Genomic DNA, 15,334 nt, shown 5'->3' on the forward strand with positions numbered 1-15,334 from the left:
CTGGGTATGGAGAAGGGATGACAGACAGCAGAGACCTGGAGGTGAGGACGTAGGAGACCAGAGCCTCTGTAGATGGCACACTGCTACCTCTGACATCAGAGGGAAGCAGTGAGAAAGGACGGGTGGAGAAGGGCGGGAAGAGGAACCAACTAGGACTCAGAACATCAAGGAAGGACCTGATGGCCCAGCACCCATGGGAGCAGCATCACCTGACCTGAAGCTGCATGGGTTTTCTCTGTGGCAGTCAGCAGCCCTCAGGTGCAGAGAGAGGACTGCTGGTAAGATGAATCCAGGGTTGGCGTTGCCCCAAAAAGTGGTCTGGCTTGGCTTGAAAGAGGATTGAACAGTTCCTTGTGCGTAAATCACAGACTGAAGCAGATAAAATTGCTGATATTTGACTGTATCTTACTTACGAAAACAATTTCATATGGTACAACCTAATAAGTGTTGACCTGACTGGCTAACTTTACAGCTAAAAAAGATGCACATAAAAAAAAAAAAAAAAAGATGCACATAGAACCACAATGATCATTAAGCCCTTAACAACCTAACTAAAACTTTCAATGGGATAGGGCTAGATAAAGCAGAAACTCTCCCAAGAACAGAAAATACAGAATGACTGCAATTATGTGTGCATATGGCAATGAATTTCCTTTAATCAAAGACAAACATGACAAATTCATTAACTATCAAAAGCTACATTTTATTAAAAACAATCTGTCTTTAAAAATGTTTGATCATACAATATGTACAATACATGCTGCTTTCCTTTTTGGATGGGAGAATCCATGTGAGTCCTAAAAAACAAAGGAGGGAAAGAGCTGGTTAACAGTTTATAAATGGTAAATCAGAAGTTCATTTCAGATGCATAAAGGAAATCTACCAACCAGCCCCTCCTCAGTGAGGAGGGCCCAGGTAAACCCACAGTATAGATCTTATGTCAGTTCTCCTCTTTCCTTCAATTACCTTGGAACAAAAGAAGCTCAAATAATTGAAGCATATATTAAGAGTTTACACTAAGTACTGAAAAGCTAATTTTAACTATCTAACTCAGAATCCCATTTTACAGATTTATAGAGAAGGAAGACAAAGCAGAGGAAGACTGACTTGCCTGACATTTTAAAAGGGCAGGGCCAACAGGATCCCATCTCCTGATCCCCACCCACAGCTGTGTGCAGTACAGAATACCAGGTCATTTCTCAGATTCCCTTCCCCATCTCCTTTATAAAAATGGAGAATTATTTCATAAGCAAAACTCAGGTTTCAGAAATGCCCATTACCAACATCATTCCAAGGTAGTTCTATCTTAATTTTCCTTTTCTACTTTGTCTGCATAAAGTAAGCAAACCTAATGGGACAGTGAACAAAACTGATGGGAGGATTCAATGTTCCATTATCTCATTTATCCATTTGTTGCGGGGGAGGGGAGAATGCGAAACCAAGAACAACCTCTGCTCTGTCTCTTTCAACTGTGCATCTTAAGAACACCAAAGTAATCAATCCAAAGGTGGGAACTTGCAACCATTAGGTCACGTTCTGCCCTTCTCACCAGTTACACACAATTTTAAGAATGGGGCACTAGAGGGAGGCAGAATGCAAATTTCACCAGAAGATGAAAGAGTGAGACAGAAACTATAATAAATACATGCAGCTGTCCCATGGGAAATGTTACCTTCAGCTGGTGTCAAGCACTTAGCCTCTGCCGGCTCTGACTTGAAGAAATTACAGGCTCTGAGATCTCAAAGGTCCTCACAATCTCCTGGTAGAGAACAGAGAGCATGTGGGCACTGGGTTTACAGCAAAGGAATTCTTGGAAACAAACTGCCCAGGGTAACATGCAGGGCTTTACCTCCCAGTCTCGATAACTCAAAGCTATAATTCCTTGATTCCTAATTTGAGTATTCTGGTCAATTCCTCCACTTTCTTCATTAATATTAACAGGCTCTGTTTGAGAGGCAAAGTTTTCAAATTAGAGGAGGTAATCTGAACAGAAACCAATGAATAATAGGAATGACACCTGTACCAAGCAGACGCTTAGAATATTATATCCTTATTAGGAATTCATGCATTAGTGTTGTATTGTTACAATAGAAAATAACCCCGCTTGCTTCCATTAAAAAAAAAATACATATGGTAAAATAACACATTCCAATCATTTGAAAAACTCTGCATATCTATGAACCAAACACAGAGCTAAGGTCTAGTGCGTCCAGTATGAAAATAAGAACTTTTAAAGGAACAGGTAAATGCAGTGAAAACACTTCATTCTGTACAGGAGGTCTTAGAAGGCAAAGAGTAATGGAGAATGTGAATCATTCAACAAAATTAAGATTCTCTCTGTATTAACCATGTTCTTTAATATTTACTGACATTTGTAAATTGTATAGCAGTGTCCTTTTTTGACATCAATTTTATAACTGTGAGAAAGATTTAAATGAAACTTGTAAATAAAAGAGGCAAAAAAATGAGAAAGAAAAAAAAAATTCTCTCTGGAGAGGAGGAGCTGGCATTAGGGATAAAATAGAAAGAAGGAAACTACAAAAATAACTGCAATTACAGACCTTCTAAATTAAAATTTAAGGGAAACTATACCATTTCTTATTATTCTTCACAGCAATAGCTGTTGAATCAATGACAGAACTGAATCCATCAGTTTTAAACTATGATCAAGTTTTCAGTATTTTCGGTTAGTTGAGGAAGACATTGTAAAAGGTTGTTGCCTAAAATAACTCAATTTACATTTAATAAAATACATTTCACACCCTCCAGTAACAAATACATTTTCTTTAAAACTAACTTTTCTGGACATAGAATCATTTACCTATTATTGGCAGTCGGTCTTGATCAAGTCTTATTCTTGCAAAACCATCCTGTAACACAAAGACTAAAATTTAGATTCAAAACCTACAGCCATTGGATGAAAAACTTACTCAGTGAAAAAATTCTAAATCTTAGACAATCAAAATATACCACAACAATAACAAGGAGTGTATACAGATAAGCCTTCTCTAACATCTCTCTCTACATGGGGTATCTTTCAGGTTTTAATCAGCTCGCTTACCCAGGCACAGCCTCATCCCCAAGATCTCTTAAATAAAACTACAACCATCTTGACTCTTTGACTGATTCATACTTTTTGAGTACTCCACATTTTATTATTATGATTATTTTTTTGGCTGAGCCATGCAACTGGTGGGATCTTAGGTCCCCCACCAGGGACTGAACCCAGGCCCTCTGCAGTGAGAGCGAGGAGTCCCAACCACTGGACCGCCAGGGAGTTCCTGAATACAACACATTTTATGACGCATAATACTATCACTGACCGTTGACAAAATATGCTTTAGTTATCATTTCTGAAAAAATACTTTTGTCAACACAAGATTTTCTGCCTAAGGTTAAAATCGAATTCATCTTAGAAGTGCAGGATTGCAACCAGACATAAGACTAAAGACAGCCTAGAGAAAATTCTCAAGGTACATTTCTGAGAATTTTTCTTTTTGTTTCTCCTAAACCATCTGTTTTGAAATTAGTTCAAACTTAAGAGTTACAAGACTACTGTAAAGACCTCCCATACATTCTTTGCCCAGGGTCACCATCTGTTCATGTTTTGCCATATTTACATTACTGCTTTCTCTCTCTGAAAGTGAAAGTGTAGTCACTCAGTCGTGTCCGACTCTTTGCGACCCCATGGACTGGCTTCTCTGTCCATGGAATTCTCCAGGCAAGAATACTGGAGTGGTTTGCCATCTCCTTCTCCAGGGGATCTTCCAAACCAGGGATTAAACCTGCATCTCTTGCATCTCCTGAACCGGCAGGCGAATTCTTTACCACTGTGCCACCTGGGAAGCCCTTTTCTCTACAACTTCGGTGTGTATTTCTTGAAAACAAGGGTGTTTTCTTACATAACAACTAACAAAATTGGGAAATTTAACATTTATATCACATAGTTACCTAATCTGTAAGCTCCAAAAATTTCTAAAATGTAAAAGCAAGCACTGAATTTTTTAGCTAGTTTCTTTGGCCTGTGACTAGTCAGTGTTTTGCTACAATGGGTCTAAAACACACACTGGTTAGTGCAAATTCCTTAGCCACCTCTCATCTATACCTGTTATTATTTACTCTCTTAAAAGCAAAGAGAAACAGAGAAATAATCTTAAATCTTACCCTTATAATAAAAGAAACATGAAAGATGTTTTCCACTGTCCGGGGGAAAGAATGTGGGTCAATCACAAAGTCAAAGAAGGACATGGGAGTATCAGCTGAAGACAAAAGAGGAAAAAAATCCTTCAGTGGAGGAAAAATTACTCTCGCCTACCAATCAAGACCAGTATTCTCTAGTGTTAACCAGAGAAAGGAAATGGGCATTCATCCTGTTGTGGGATGGAAGTCAATACAACCCCGCTGGAGGACAATCTGGTATATCTATTAAAAATCTGCATGCCCCCTTCCCTGGCAATCCTCCTTTAAAAAGCCGTTCTACAGAAATACTTGCACAAAGTTGTGCGCCCAGATTTTTCACTCCAGCAGTTTGTACAAGAGGAGAATGCTATAAAGAACTTGCCCACTAATAGAGGATTTGTTAAATGTATGATACAGTCACCCAATGGAAATCACGAAAAAGAGTAAGCAGGATCTGCATGTATCAATATGGGGAAATGTCCAAATGGACGAGTCATGTTGCAGAAGAATGTGTGTATTATTTTTTTTTGAAAAAAGCAAACCACCACCACCACTAACAAAAAAAAAAAATCCCAACTACTTAGTTGCATATTTATTATGACTGACATAGACGTAAGAAAGTCTGAAAATACACACATCACATTTTATACGTGGCGACCTCCAGGGAGTGAGGTCAGGTAGAACAGGTACTTGACTTTTTACTTTTCTCACGTCTTTGGCATGTATTATTTTGTAACAGAAAAAATATCCCCCCCCCAAAAAAAAATCCCGTCTTTGAAAAATAAAAAGGAGAATTTCCTTCACCAATGTTCTCATGGGATTTCTAGAGAGAAGTCTCATAAAAGACATGTCAAGAAAAATCAAAATGATTCAAGCATTACACATATGCCTTTTAAATAAAAATAGCTTCTCATTGCAAATGACACGGCCTAATTGACAAATACAGATTGCTCCATTTTGAGCTTGGTATCATACTTACGATCTTCTTGAAAGTATGTTTGCAACAATCCCAAGATTCTTTCTACTTCTTTTTCTGTTGCTTCTTGATGAGACTCTTCCATTCTTTTTAACTGAAAATATAAAGCTGTTATCAAGCAGACTGACCTACTTGCCTGCCTGTTAACCTTTTCTGCTCTCTTCCCTGGCCAAACTCCTCTAAATATCTTTTACTTAGGATTTCTAAGTTTTTATTCCTGTCTTAAAATTGATAGTTAAAAAAGATTTTTCTAGGTCTAGTAACATTTTCATATGAATTATCTAGTAGAGGAATAACAGTAACAAATCAATCATTTTCAGGTTGAATGTAAAATAGCAAATTATAAAAAGGGCAGTTTAGAACAGTGGTTCTCACCAGGGAGTCATTTTTCTGCAGCCCCTTCCCCACCCCACCGATGGGACATTTTCTAACACTTGATTGTCATACTTGGGATGGGAAGGAGAACTACGAGACGAGGCTGTTAGCATCTAGTGGGAAGAGGCCAAGGATGCTACTAAACATCCTATAATGCACAGGAGAGCCTCTCACAGCGAAGAATTATCCAGCCCCAAATGCCGATAGTGCCTGAGTTAAGAAACCTGTTTTGGGAGAACTAATCCATACTACAAAAATGAGTTAAAAACTAAGACAAGTGGTCAATCCGATAAAATGTTTAAAGACTTAAACACATCAAAAATGATTCAAACATTAAATGATTACTTTTTAAGTGACAGAACCTGACTCCAGACCCAAAAGCTGAGAAAAGACGGCTAAATTACATGCATATGATGCTAATGGCTATTTTAAGTTAAGTGTTTAAAAAAGCAACATTTGAACAAACAAACCTGGGCAGGCATTGCCTGCTGCTCTTCTATCATACGAGCTTTTCTTGGACGTTCAATTCGTGGCTTTGGCACAGGGCACTCTCCTTGTATTGAACCCAACCTAATGAAAAATATGCTTTCATGTCTTTGTTTTTAAAACAAACTGATCTCACTAACTGAAAGCGGTTCCCACAGCATCCTCAAACTCAGACCAGGCATCAGTGGTATACGAGTGACCTCAGACCAATACTGTCGGGTTTGTGACAGCCTTTCTGCTCCTTCTGTGTTTCTCAAAGAATTCAGCCAGATTCCTCCTCAACACCTTTGTATTTTACTCTCAACAGTAAGTCAGGCAATATGCCTGTGGTCCTCCCAGCTAGCCTGTTGTCTGTTTCGCAGAGCCAGCTTCAGAGATCAGGGGAAGGACAAATGTGTGTGGGGGACGGGAATGAATAGCCCCACTGGGGTTAAAAAAGCCTCTTGGTCTGGGGGTGCCAGAGCAGAGCCCCACTGCCTGGGACTCCAGAACACACCTGTCTTACGAGACAACAGGTAAGGCAGAGGGCATGGGATTCCTGTCCCTTTTGGACTCCCTCCATCTCCCAAAAAAGCCCTACAGTAACAGACATACCAGGCAGAAACAATCAGGGCCCAGGGAATTTAGTCCCCTGTGGTCCCTACACTGGAGGAAATCAAAGTGTACTGTAGAGATCCTATGTGTGCGCTAAGTCGCTTCAGTCGTGTCTGACTCTTTGCAACCCTATGAACTGTAGCCCTCCAGGCTCCTCTGTCCATGGGATTCTCCAGGCAAGAAGACTGGAGTGGGTTGTGGTGCCCTCCTCCAGGGGATCTTCCAGACCCAGGGATCGAACCCAAGTCTCTTACATCTCCTGCATTAGCAGGCGGCTTCTTTACCACTAAGGTGAACTGAGAAGCCCAAGCAAACCTCACCAGATGAAAAGAAAACATGGGGGAAAGGCCACTGCAGGCCAAGGCAACAGCAAGTACAAGGCTGTAAAGTTGTGAGTAAATCACTGTGGCCGCAAATTGGGCTAGATGATGACAAAGGGTTTAAGTTATGCAACCCAAGGCTATCTTTCTTTCATTTTTTTGGACATGCCCCGAGGCTTTGGGGATCTTAGTTCCCCGACCAGGGACTGAACCCACACCCTCAGCAGTGAGAGCTCGGAGTCCTAACCACTGGGCCACCAGGGAATTCCCAAAAGGCTATCTTTAGATCCTACATTTATGGTGGAGCCTAATTCAACAGCAAAAAAAAAAAAAAAAAGATTTAGACTTTTCCTATAAAAGAAGTTTGATCTTTTTGCTGTAATATACAGTGATTCTGGGCACTTGAATTAAGGGAAGTCTTGTTAAAAATAGATGCCTCGGGAAATAAGAAAAAAACCCAGAAGCCTGGCCCCACACCATAGACTTACTAAATCTGCATCTCCAAGGCCTTCTAACTGAGGCACTACCAATCTCAGGAGGTTTAGAAGGGCAATCAGAAAAGACAAATGCCCTAAGTTATCCGCTTAAGGAAGAAACCACTTGAGTGGTTGCCCTGGAGAAATTATCTACTAGGTATTTTATTTTTATTTATTTATTTTTTCTACCGGGTATTTTAAAGGCTGTCTTACAAAAGAACCAGTAAGAGTTGTTCTTAGCCTCTCAGTAAGACTGAGCTAGGAAATTAAGACAGAAGCCAGTTCCATTTGAGTATAAAGAAAAGCTTTTCAAAATCAAAGCTGTATCCAAAAAAGATGAACTGGGCAGTTTATGTGACAGTGACTCAACTAGTCTTCAAATATAGGACAGCAATCATCTAACAGGGAATTATATATAATAAATGGCACTTTACATATATTGGTAGAATCTTAAGATACCTTTCATAGGAGGTATCATCCTCCTATGTAATAAGGACTTTTAAAGATGATAAAGCCAGACGTTATGTCACAGACCTGAAGTCTCCCACACTAGAAAGCAAAGGTGCCAGCAGAGTGCCCTGATGAGGAGGTGCCAGCCCACGGCCTTTCCTGCCTTAGTTACGCAGGATGAGGATCCATCCACAAGATATTATGGGCTTTTAAATCAACCTTTAGAAAGTCTCCAAGCGATGGCATCATGATTGTCTCCTCTACAATACCAAACAATTGTTGTCCCTACAATAAAATATAATTTAAGCTTTACAAATGGCTGGTCTGTCGGATTTTCAAAATAATCTTACAGAAAGTGGAATGTATGGGTTTTATTAAAGGTGTTTTCTGCTGTTTTGCCTGATATTTTCCAGGAGTCATAGACTATGAATTCAAAATCAGAACTATCTTCATCACGGACGAGTTCTTCAGCTTCTAGCGGATTTACACCCATATGAGTCAGCTACAAAAACGAAGGGAAACAGAAACCCCAGTTAAGCCACAAGCAATCATTCATGGTACTCAATCATCTCTATCACTACAACAACAGGCCAGAGGCAAAGTCTGTTTTCAGTGTCCTAACATGTTGGCTCAATGTCTTATTACAAATTTCCTGTTTTCAAAGGCACCTTCTTTTTGGCAGAAACTATTCTTCAAGGTACTCAGGACTTTTTGGTGAGAAAGTGAGATGATCCAGACCAACGGGTCTCAACCAGAGCAATTTTAAGCACACCGCCACCCCCCCACCCCCCGCCAGGCATTCTGTCTGGAGACACTTGAGCGTCACAATTGGGTGGGTGGCAGGGCGGGCCGTGTTTCTGCCATGTAGTAGGTAGAAGCCAGGATAGTGCTAAACATCCCACAGCAGGCGCCCCCACAACAAAGACTCAACCAGCCCAAAATGCCCTTAGTGCCAAGGCTGAGAAACCCTGCTCTAGCCCCCTGCAGGCCAAGGGGCTGGCATACCAGAACTAAGCCCGCTAGGCCTGATCACACACAACTATGAGCATAAAAATAGGAAATCACATCCCTAAGCAAATGCTCTGGGATAGAACTGGGAAGTTTAGCTGGCTTTCAGTTTTCATTTCCAGCCAACCTCCTGGAGACCCCTGATCAGATTGCAGATCAGGTTTTCCAGGGAGCAGCACCTAGCATCAGGGAAAGATTCACTCATCTTAAAGCTGACTTCCTGGGAAGAGTTGGCAGAAGTCTAATAATTCTCTTATCTCAAGCTATCTTGCAGAAAGTGTATTAAATTTGCTTTTATGAAAGTACATTTTTATTACATTATAAATTATGAAATGCCTAGAAGTTATCAAATTAAAACAGCAATACCATATATAAACAGTAATCAAAAAGCCCTCAGAGAGCTTAACTCTTTAAAGGCAGTTAAACTTTGAAGAAAAGAGAGGCTGCCAGAACCCAGTCAGAGAGACAAAGTCAGCTGTTCCATTCTCCTGCCAACCGTTCTACCACTGCACACTTGGAAGAAGACATTTCAGTTTTTATCTGGTCAAATCTACCAATTTTTTCTTTATAGTCCTTATATTTGGTGTAATACTTGAAAAAATCCTCCCGCCAGAGTCTAGACAGCTATTAAATTGAGGGTCTGCATGGACTACTTTAAGACTTACAGAATTTACTGATATGTTATTTAAAGAACAAAGCTCATCCTGATAAAGTAATTTTTAAAAAGATTACCCAATATATAGTCAACTTTATTGAGCATTTTCCAAAATGCACTATACTTCAAGTTTTAAAAAAAGAAAAATGGAAGGTTTTAAATTTAAGTAAAATATTTTTTTTTTGGTAAGTTAAATTTTTTAAAACATCTAAGGTTTTGAAAACAAAAAAAACCTCATCTGCCTCATACCTTTACAAAATAATTTATCTGTTCAGGTCTTATGGTACTAAATCATTTTAATAACCTTTTAACAAACAGAAAGTCAATGTCCTAACAGAAATGCTAGGACAGAAGTTGGCTCAAAGTAAAACCAAGATAAAAAAAAACAAGAGTAAAATACAAAGTTCATCTCATTGTGCTTTTTTGGGGGTAAATTCATCAAGCAAAAGTTTCAAAATTTCAGGGAACCACCATTCAAACATTAAGAGGCAAAGACAGTTGAATAAAACAACAACAAAAAACAAAAGCAGAACCCCAGTCATATACATATGGTTCTGAAATATTCTCAAAGACAAATCAAAACATGCCCCTCCACCAGACGTAACTCATATCCAGCTGCACTTTGCCTGCCTGTGGGCTTCTGCCCAGCCTCGGACAAAGGTCCCGGGTCACTGAGAATGAACTCATGAACTGACAACTGAGTGAGGGGAAGAAATGGCCATTTGAAATAAACATAGCACCCTGAGTCTTAGAAAGCTAGCAGATTTTCAAGCTGCTCTAAACTCCCAATCTAGATTCTACCACATAGTTCGACTGTCATGTGTTTAATTTGGTAAGATCTCTCTGGAGGAATCTCAGGCCCAAACAAAAGGGAAAATGAAGTGAAAACCATCTGCATATGGATATAAGCAAAGTGGATAATTATACAATATGTGACAGATGAAACATTTTTTATTATGATTCTGTAGCTTTGAACTTACCAGAGTTTCTACATATCTTAACATATCAAACGAGTTCAGATCAGAACGCAGCTGCTTTGCCTTTTCTTTGCCCAAATCTGAAGCCAGAACAAGAAAGTGGGCATCTAGGACTGCTTCTCTTGCTCGGGACACTATTCAAAAAAGAAGAAAAAGACACACGTTACAACATACATGTTTATCCACAGGCATTTTCCCAAAACTTTCAATTGCACTTACTCCCCATTTCCCATTGGACCAAAAAAAAGTCTCAAACATACTCATCTCTGTCTAAAAACAGGTTCCCCTGCTCAGCTCACCAAAATCTGAAATCAAAGCTGACCAGTCTTCCTAAAAAGTCAGCTCTCTCTACCACACTGTTCCTGCTCCTGGGAACTAAATAAAAATCTCTTCATTAACCGCAGTTTAACAAAACCTCCACCATCTCTAACACTGGCTGTTCCCTTGGACTCCAGTAACTCATCTAGGCACTATTAACACCTGTGTTGATGATGGAAGCCAAGCTGAATGCCCACGGTGTGTAAGGCGCTGTGCTTGGGCACGGATGTTCGCAGACCGGTAATAGGTAAGTGGTCAAGGAGCTTCAGGTGAAGTTCCATGCTGGGCAGGTAGCGGGAGACGCAAACTCAGCCTAGCAGCACAGGTCCCACGGAATGAACAGCCTACAGGCAGCAGGGCCATAAACTCTAAGGATGGATGGTCCAAAAATGTTCATCTTTGAAGATGAAAAGGTTCATCTTTTAACATTTAAGATAAGCTACAGAGAGAAAAGGATTTAAATAAAAGGAGACAAGAAGGAAATGGGGCAAGGAAACTGAGGATGAGGTTTGGGGAGGTGGGGGGGAGGGTTCATTGGAGGAAGACACAGCAGGACTGAGGGAAATGGGTTTGATCAGACCCTGAAAGGGAACAGGCAGTGTGGAAACATACTCCAGGAACACCAGCAAAGGCGAACTGAAAAGGCAGCCAAGAGACAAACCCGGTAGAGTTCAAACACACAAATCCCTCTGCCTGGCTTGCTCCTCAAGGCCATTTCATTTGAATTTCTGATTGCCCAAAGTTTTGTATTTATATGCATAATTTTCTCCCCAGTTTTATTTCAGGAGAATTACTGTGAATGTGACAATGAACGAGAGAAAAGGCAGAAGCTAAGGAGTAGTTCCTCGGCTGTTCTAGACCTCTCCTCCCCACCGCTGGCCCGTCCCTGCCATGCAAACTGTGAGAAAAGTGCCAATCTCCCACGGATGGATTCAAGCCTCTGGAGAGTTACAGAACATCCAATCTGTATATATGGCAGATACAGAATTCTTTGTTGGCTGACCGTCTCCTAGGGCCAGGTTGAGTGAGTAACCGTGCCTTAAAGAGGTGACCCAGCCAGCACAGTGGAATCAGCCAAGCAGGAAATGATCCGTTAATCAACAACTTTACAGCGGTGGGTGAATAATAATAAGGGGACAAGGGGTCAAGAGCAACCCTGAAGAGACAGCCTGGGGGTCCAAGCTCAGAAGAGAAGAAAAAGCTAGAGAGAGTGGAGGAGGGGTTGCGCCAGATGGAAAGAAAGAAATGTTCTGGTCCTCAGAGAACACGTGGAGTGGTGGTGTCCACTCTGTTGACTTCTCCACCTGCATGGGTCTGCACTCTCCCTTTCTGCTCCCACAGAATTTAGAGAAAGGCCAGGAGGGAAAAGTGGGCTGAGGACTTGTCCCGGGCTCGGTGACCCAGTGCCCACACCATCAGGGGCATGCCGGACCTGTCCTGTCTTCAAACACAGAGACCGCTCGTAGCACTAACACTGCTGCTGCTTTTCATTCAAACCAAGCTTTTATTTCAGAGCCCCCTTCGCCCCCCACAGTGGTCTAGAGATCAGAGCTGAGACTCTTCTCTCTCTTTCTCGGGCCCCTCCCCTCACTGGAGACAGCAGGGCCACTTGTAGACAGGGCCATCCCCACTGGGTTACACCAGGTGGACCAAGAGCAAGGAGCTTAGGGACGGAGGTCGGGAGGAAGGCAGGAAAAGAAACAGGATGTCAGAAGCCAGCTCAGTTCTTTCTTTAATACATCCAATGCATCCTGGGTAGTCAATAGGGTAGAAAGATAAGACATCAAAGTTCTCAGCAGTCAATACAGTAGAAAGATAATACCCAGAAGGTTCTCAAACTTGAACAAGCCACCGAATCACCTGTGGCGCTTGTTAAAACTGGCTGCTGCTCCCCACCCCCATCCCAAACTTCACGTAAAGCCCTTCCTACCTGCTTTGGGGCTGATAAGTGCACCATGAAAGTAGTAGTGGTGCTACAAGGAAAAAGATTCCAAAACTAGTAAAGCACTCTTATAAATAAATATGGGGGTTGTTTGTGTCAAGCATTCGGTTCTCATGCAAAACTAATTAAAATTACCCTAAAATATATGATCACAGAAAGCTTCCTTTCATGAAATAATGAATTACCTCCATTAAAGAGATTGTTGGCCTCTTCAAGGACCTCTGTTAACTTGTCGCTGGCATTCAATATATCCTCCCGGTTTTCTATTTTAAAAAAATACAAGCTTTGGGAAAGGTGCTCATCATAGGCTAACAAGTCATTAACAAAGTGACCAGCTGCATCTGGAGAGCCAAGTCCCCGCCCTCATCCCCACCCCCACCCCCGCTCCCCGGTGGAATTACTTTCAAGCTGTATCTCTTCAAAACGGCCTGAAAACAGAAAAGATGACCGTACCCCTTTAGCAGAATGAACTTGAAAAGGGGACCCACTTCGCTCCCCCTAACCTTCACCCATGAGCTTACACGCCTTCTGCAGCCTCTGAGGAGCGCTCTTAATAGAAGGGTTCTCCGGCTCTGCAAGCTACAGCTTGCAGAGCCGGGCCACCCAGAGTTTCAGAATAGGTAGGTCCAGGGTGCACTGGAGAATTTGCATTTCTGGCAGCTGCCGCGGGCGGGCGACTGCCGGCGGGGAACCGCTGGATGTAAGAAAATGCGCCCCGGCTCCGCTTGCCTCCTCTCCCCCGCTTCCAGACAGCGCCCGGCTTCGGGCGGTCGCGCCCCCGCCAAGGTCGTGCGGTGCAAGCCGCACGACCGACGCACTAGCGCCTCGCAAACCCCGAATCCGGGCGGCGCGGGGCTGGTCCCGGGCGCAGCGAACCAGCCGGGCCGCGCAGGGCCTGCGCGCGGTTCCCGCCTCGCGCTCCCGCCTTACGTTGGACCGAGTTGATGAGCGCCCGGTACTGATGGCGGATCTGGCGGCAGAGGCTGGGGTCGGTCTCCTCCTCCAAGCTCGCCGGGTCTATCATCTCGTCCCCGGAATCCGACGGCTCGGTATCCTCCAAGCCCGGGCGCTCCGGGGCCTCCCTGCGCTCGGGCGCGGAGCCGCGGCGGGACCCGGGCGACAGCGGGGACCGCGAGCGGGAGCGGGAGCGGGTGCGATCCCGGTGCGGATCGCGGCCCCGGCCCCGGCCCTCAGGCCGGCGGCCGCTGCTGTCTCCGGACATCGCGCGAAGCCTCCCCGCAACTTCTGAACGGCGGAAGTTCGCGCCAGAAACTGAAACCCCGGCACACCGCGAGCGCCTGCTCCCCGCGGAACGCGGCTCCCGTGCCGGCGCGAGCACACAGCGACGCCTGTGGCTGGAGGCCCGTGGCAGGGGCAGCGGCCGGGGGTGCGGTGCTGACAGCGCCGCCAGGCGGGCACCGGGCGGCTCAGCCCCCTGACCTCGCGCGCCCCTGACGTTGGATGCCCTGTGATTCCACTTTAGGTGCTTAGAATCTTCGTGGTCTGGTCCTCCGTGCCCACCCCATTAGACTTTCACCTTCCCCGGGGTCTCCCTGGCTCTCCCGGACACAGCCACGCCCTTAAAACGAATACATAGCCTTCTTCCAGGTGGAAATTCATTCCAAGCACCAGACAGAAATATCTGGGACATTGCCAGGTCATGGGCTCGCAGACCATGTTTGTTGATCGAGTCTCCTGCAGTTAAGCAGGATGAGCGCTGGATCTGGAGACGAGAGATGAGATTCTGCCACTCACTGTCTGTGACCTTAGTTCCTTGAGCCATTATGGCCGGTACCCGATGGAGTTTATGAACAGCAGGTAATCTCACTTTTTTTGTTTTTTTTTTTTTGAAAGTGAAAAAGTGTTAGTCATTCAATCCAGTCCAACTCTTTATGACTCCATGGACGGACTCCAGTAGCCTACCAGGCTCCTCTGTCCATAGAATTCTCCAGGCAAGAATACTGGAGTGGGTTGCCATTTGCTTCTCCAGGGGATCTTCCTAACCCTCATCTCCTGCGTTGTGGGCAGATTCTTTATCGTCTGAGTTACTTATTTTTGACTGCACTGGGTCCTTGCTAGGTGGGCAGGCTTTCTCTAGTTGCCGCCAGTGGGGGGCTAGTCACTAGTTGTGGTGCTTGGGCTTCTCATTCCCTTGGCTTCTCTTGTTCTGGAGCATGGGCTATAGATTTCTGGGCTCAGTTGTGGCACAGGGGTTTAGTTGCCCTGTGGCATCTGGGATCCTCCCAGACCAGGGATGGAACCTGTGTCCCCTGCATTAGCAGATGAATTCTTAACCACTGGACCACCAGGGAAGCCCCAATCCCACCTTTTTTGAGGACAGAACAAATGAACAAACAGAAAATTAACAAGGTTCCTTGATTTTCATGGAGCAAACTCTGTTAACCATCGTTTTTAAATATCTACACCTTGACAGTTGATGTTCATATTTGGTGCTCAAACTGAAAGATTCTAAAATACTTTTAAATGTGTCTAAAAATGATGAAATTATATTCATACAGTTTTAAAGATAAGTATTTGAATTTCCATGTATTTTGGATTGTATTGCAAACGTTTTTCA

The 15,334-nt window shown here is 43.4% G+C and overlaps 1 protein-coding gene and 1 long non-coding RNA gene across 2 annotated transcripts; one reads left to right on the forward strand and one right to left on the reverse strand.

Moving 5' to 3' along the window:
* Positions 1-682: 682 nt before the first annotated feature.
* Positions 683-14,092, reverse strand: NSMCE4A (NSE4 homolog A, SMC5-SMC6 complex component). Its single transcript, XM_043926364.1, has 11 exons — positions 13,687-14,092; positions 12,942-13,019; positions 10,500-10,630; positions 8,207-8,358; positions 6,001-6,100; positions 5,159-5,249; positions 4,165-4,259; positions 2,822-2,870; positions 1,850-1,944; positions 1,673-1,759; positions 683-797 (listed from the first exon to the last, which is right to left on the reverse strand). The coding sequence occupies exons 1-10, from the start codon at positions 13,976-13,978 to the stop codon at positions 1,685-1,687; spliced, it is 1,158 nt and encodes a 385-aa protein (XP_043782299.1). The 5' UTR covers positions 13,979-14,092; the 3' UTR covers positions 683-797; positions 1,673-1,684.
* LOC122709204 lies at positions 10,554-12,971 on the forward strand. The gene is made up of 2 exons (XR_006345437.1): positions 10,554-11,061; positions 11,589-12,971. It is a non-coding gene; the product is annotated as an uncharacterized LOC122709204 (long non-coding RNA).
* Positions 14,093-15,334: the final 1,242 nt, after the last annotated feature.

This window comes from Cervus elaphus, chromosome 15 (genome assembly GCF_910594005.1).
Source record: "Cervus elaphus chromosome 15, mCerEla1.1, whole genome shotgun sequence".
NCBI lineage: Eukaryota > Metazoa > Chordata > Mammalia > Artiodactyla > Cervidae > Cervus > Cervus elaphus.

Bases quoted from the DNA above. Each gene is read 5' to 3' on its own strand.
- NSMCE4A (XM_043926364.1), bottom strand. From the start codon at position 13,978: ATGTCCGGAGACAGCAGCGGCCGCCGGCCTGAGGGCCGGGGCCGGGGC. The intron at 5,250-6,000 runs GTTTGTTTGTTC...TTATATTTTCAG, and splicing joins AGCAGGCAATGCCTGCCCAG to TTAAAAAGAATGGAAGAGTC. The intron at 2,871-4,164 runs GTAAGATTTAAG...TTTGTGTTACAG, and splicing joins ATGTTTCTTTTATTATAAGG to GATGGTTTTGCAAGAATAAG.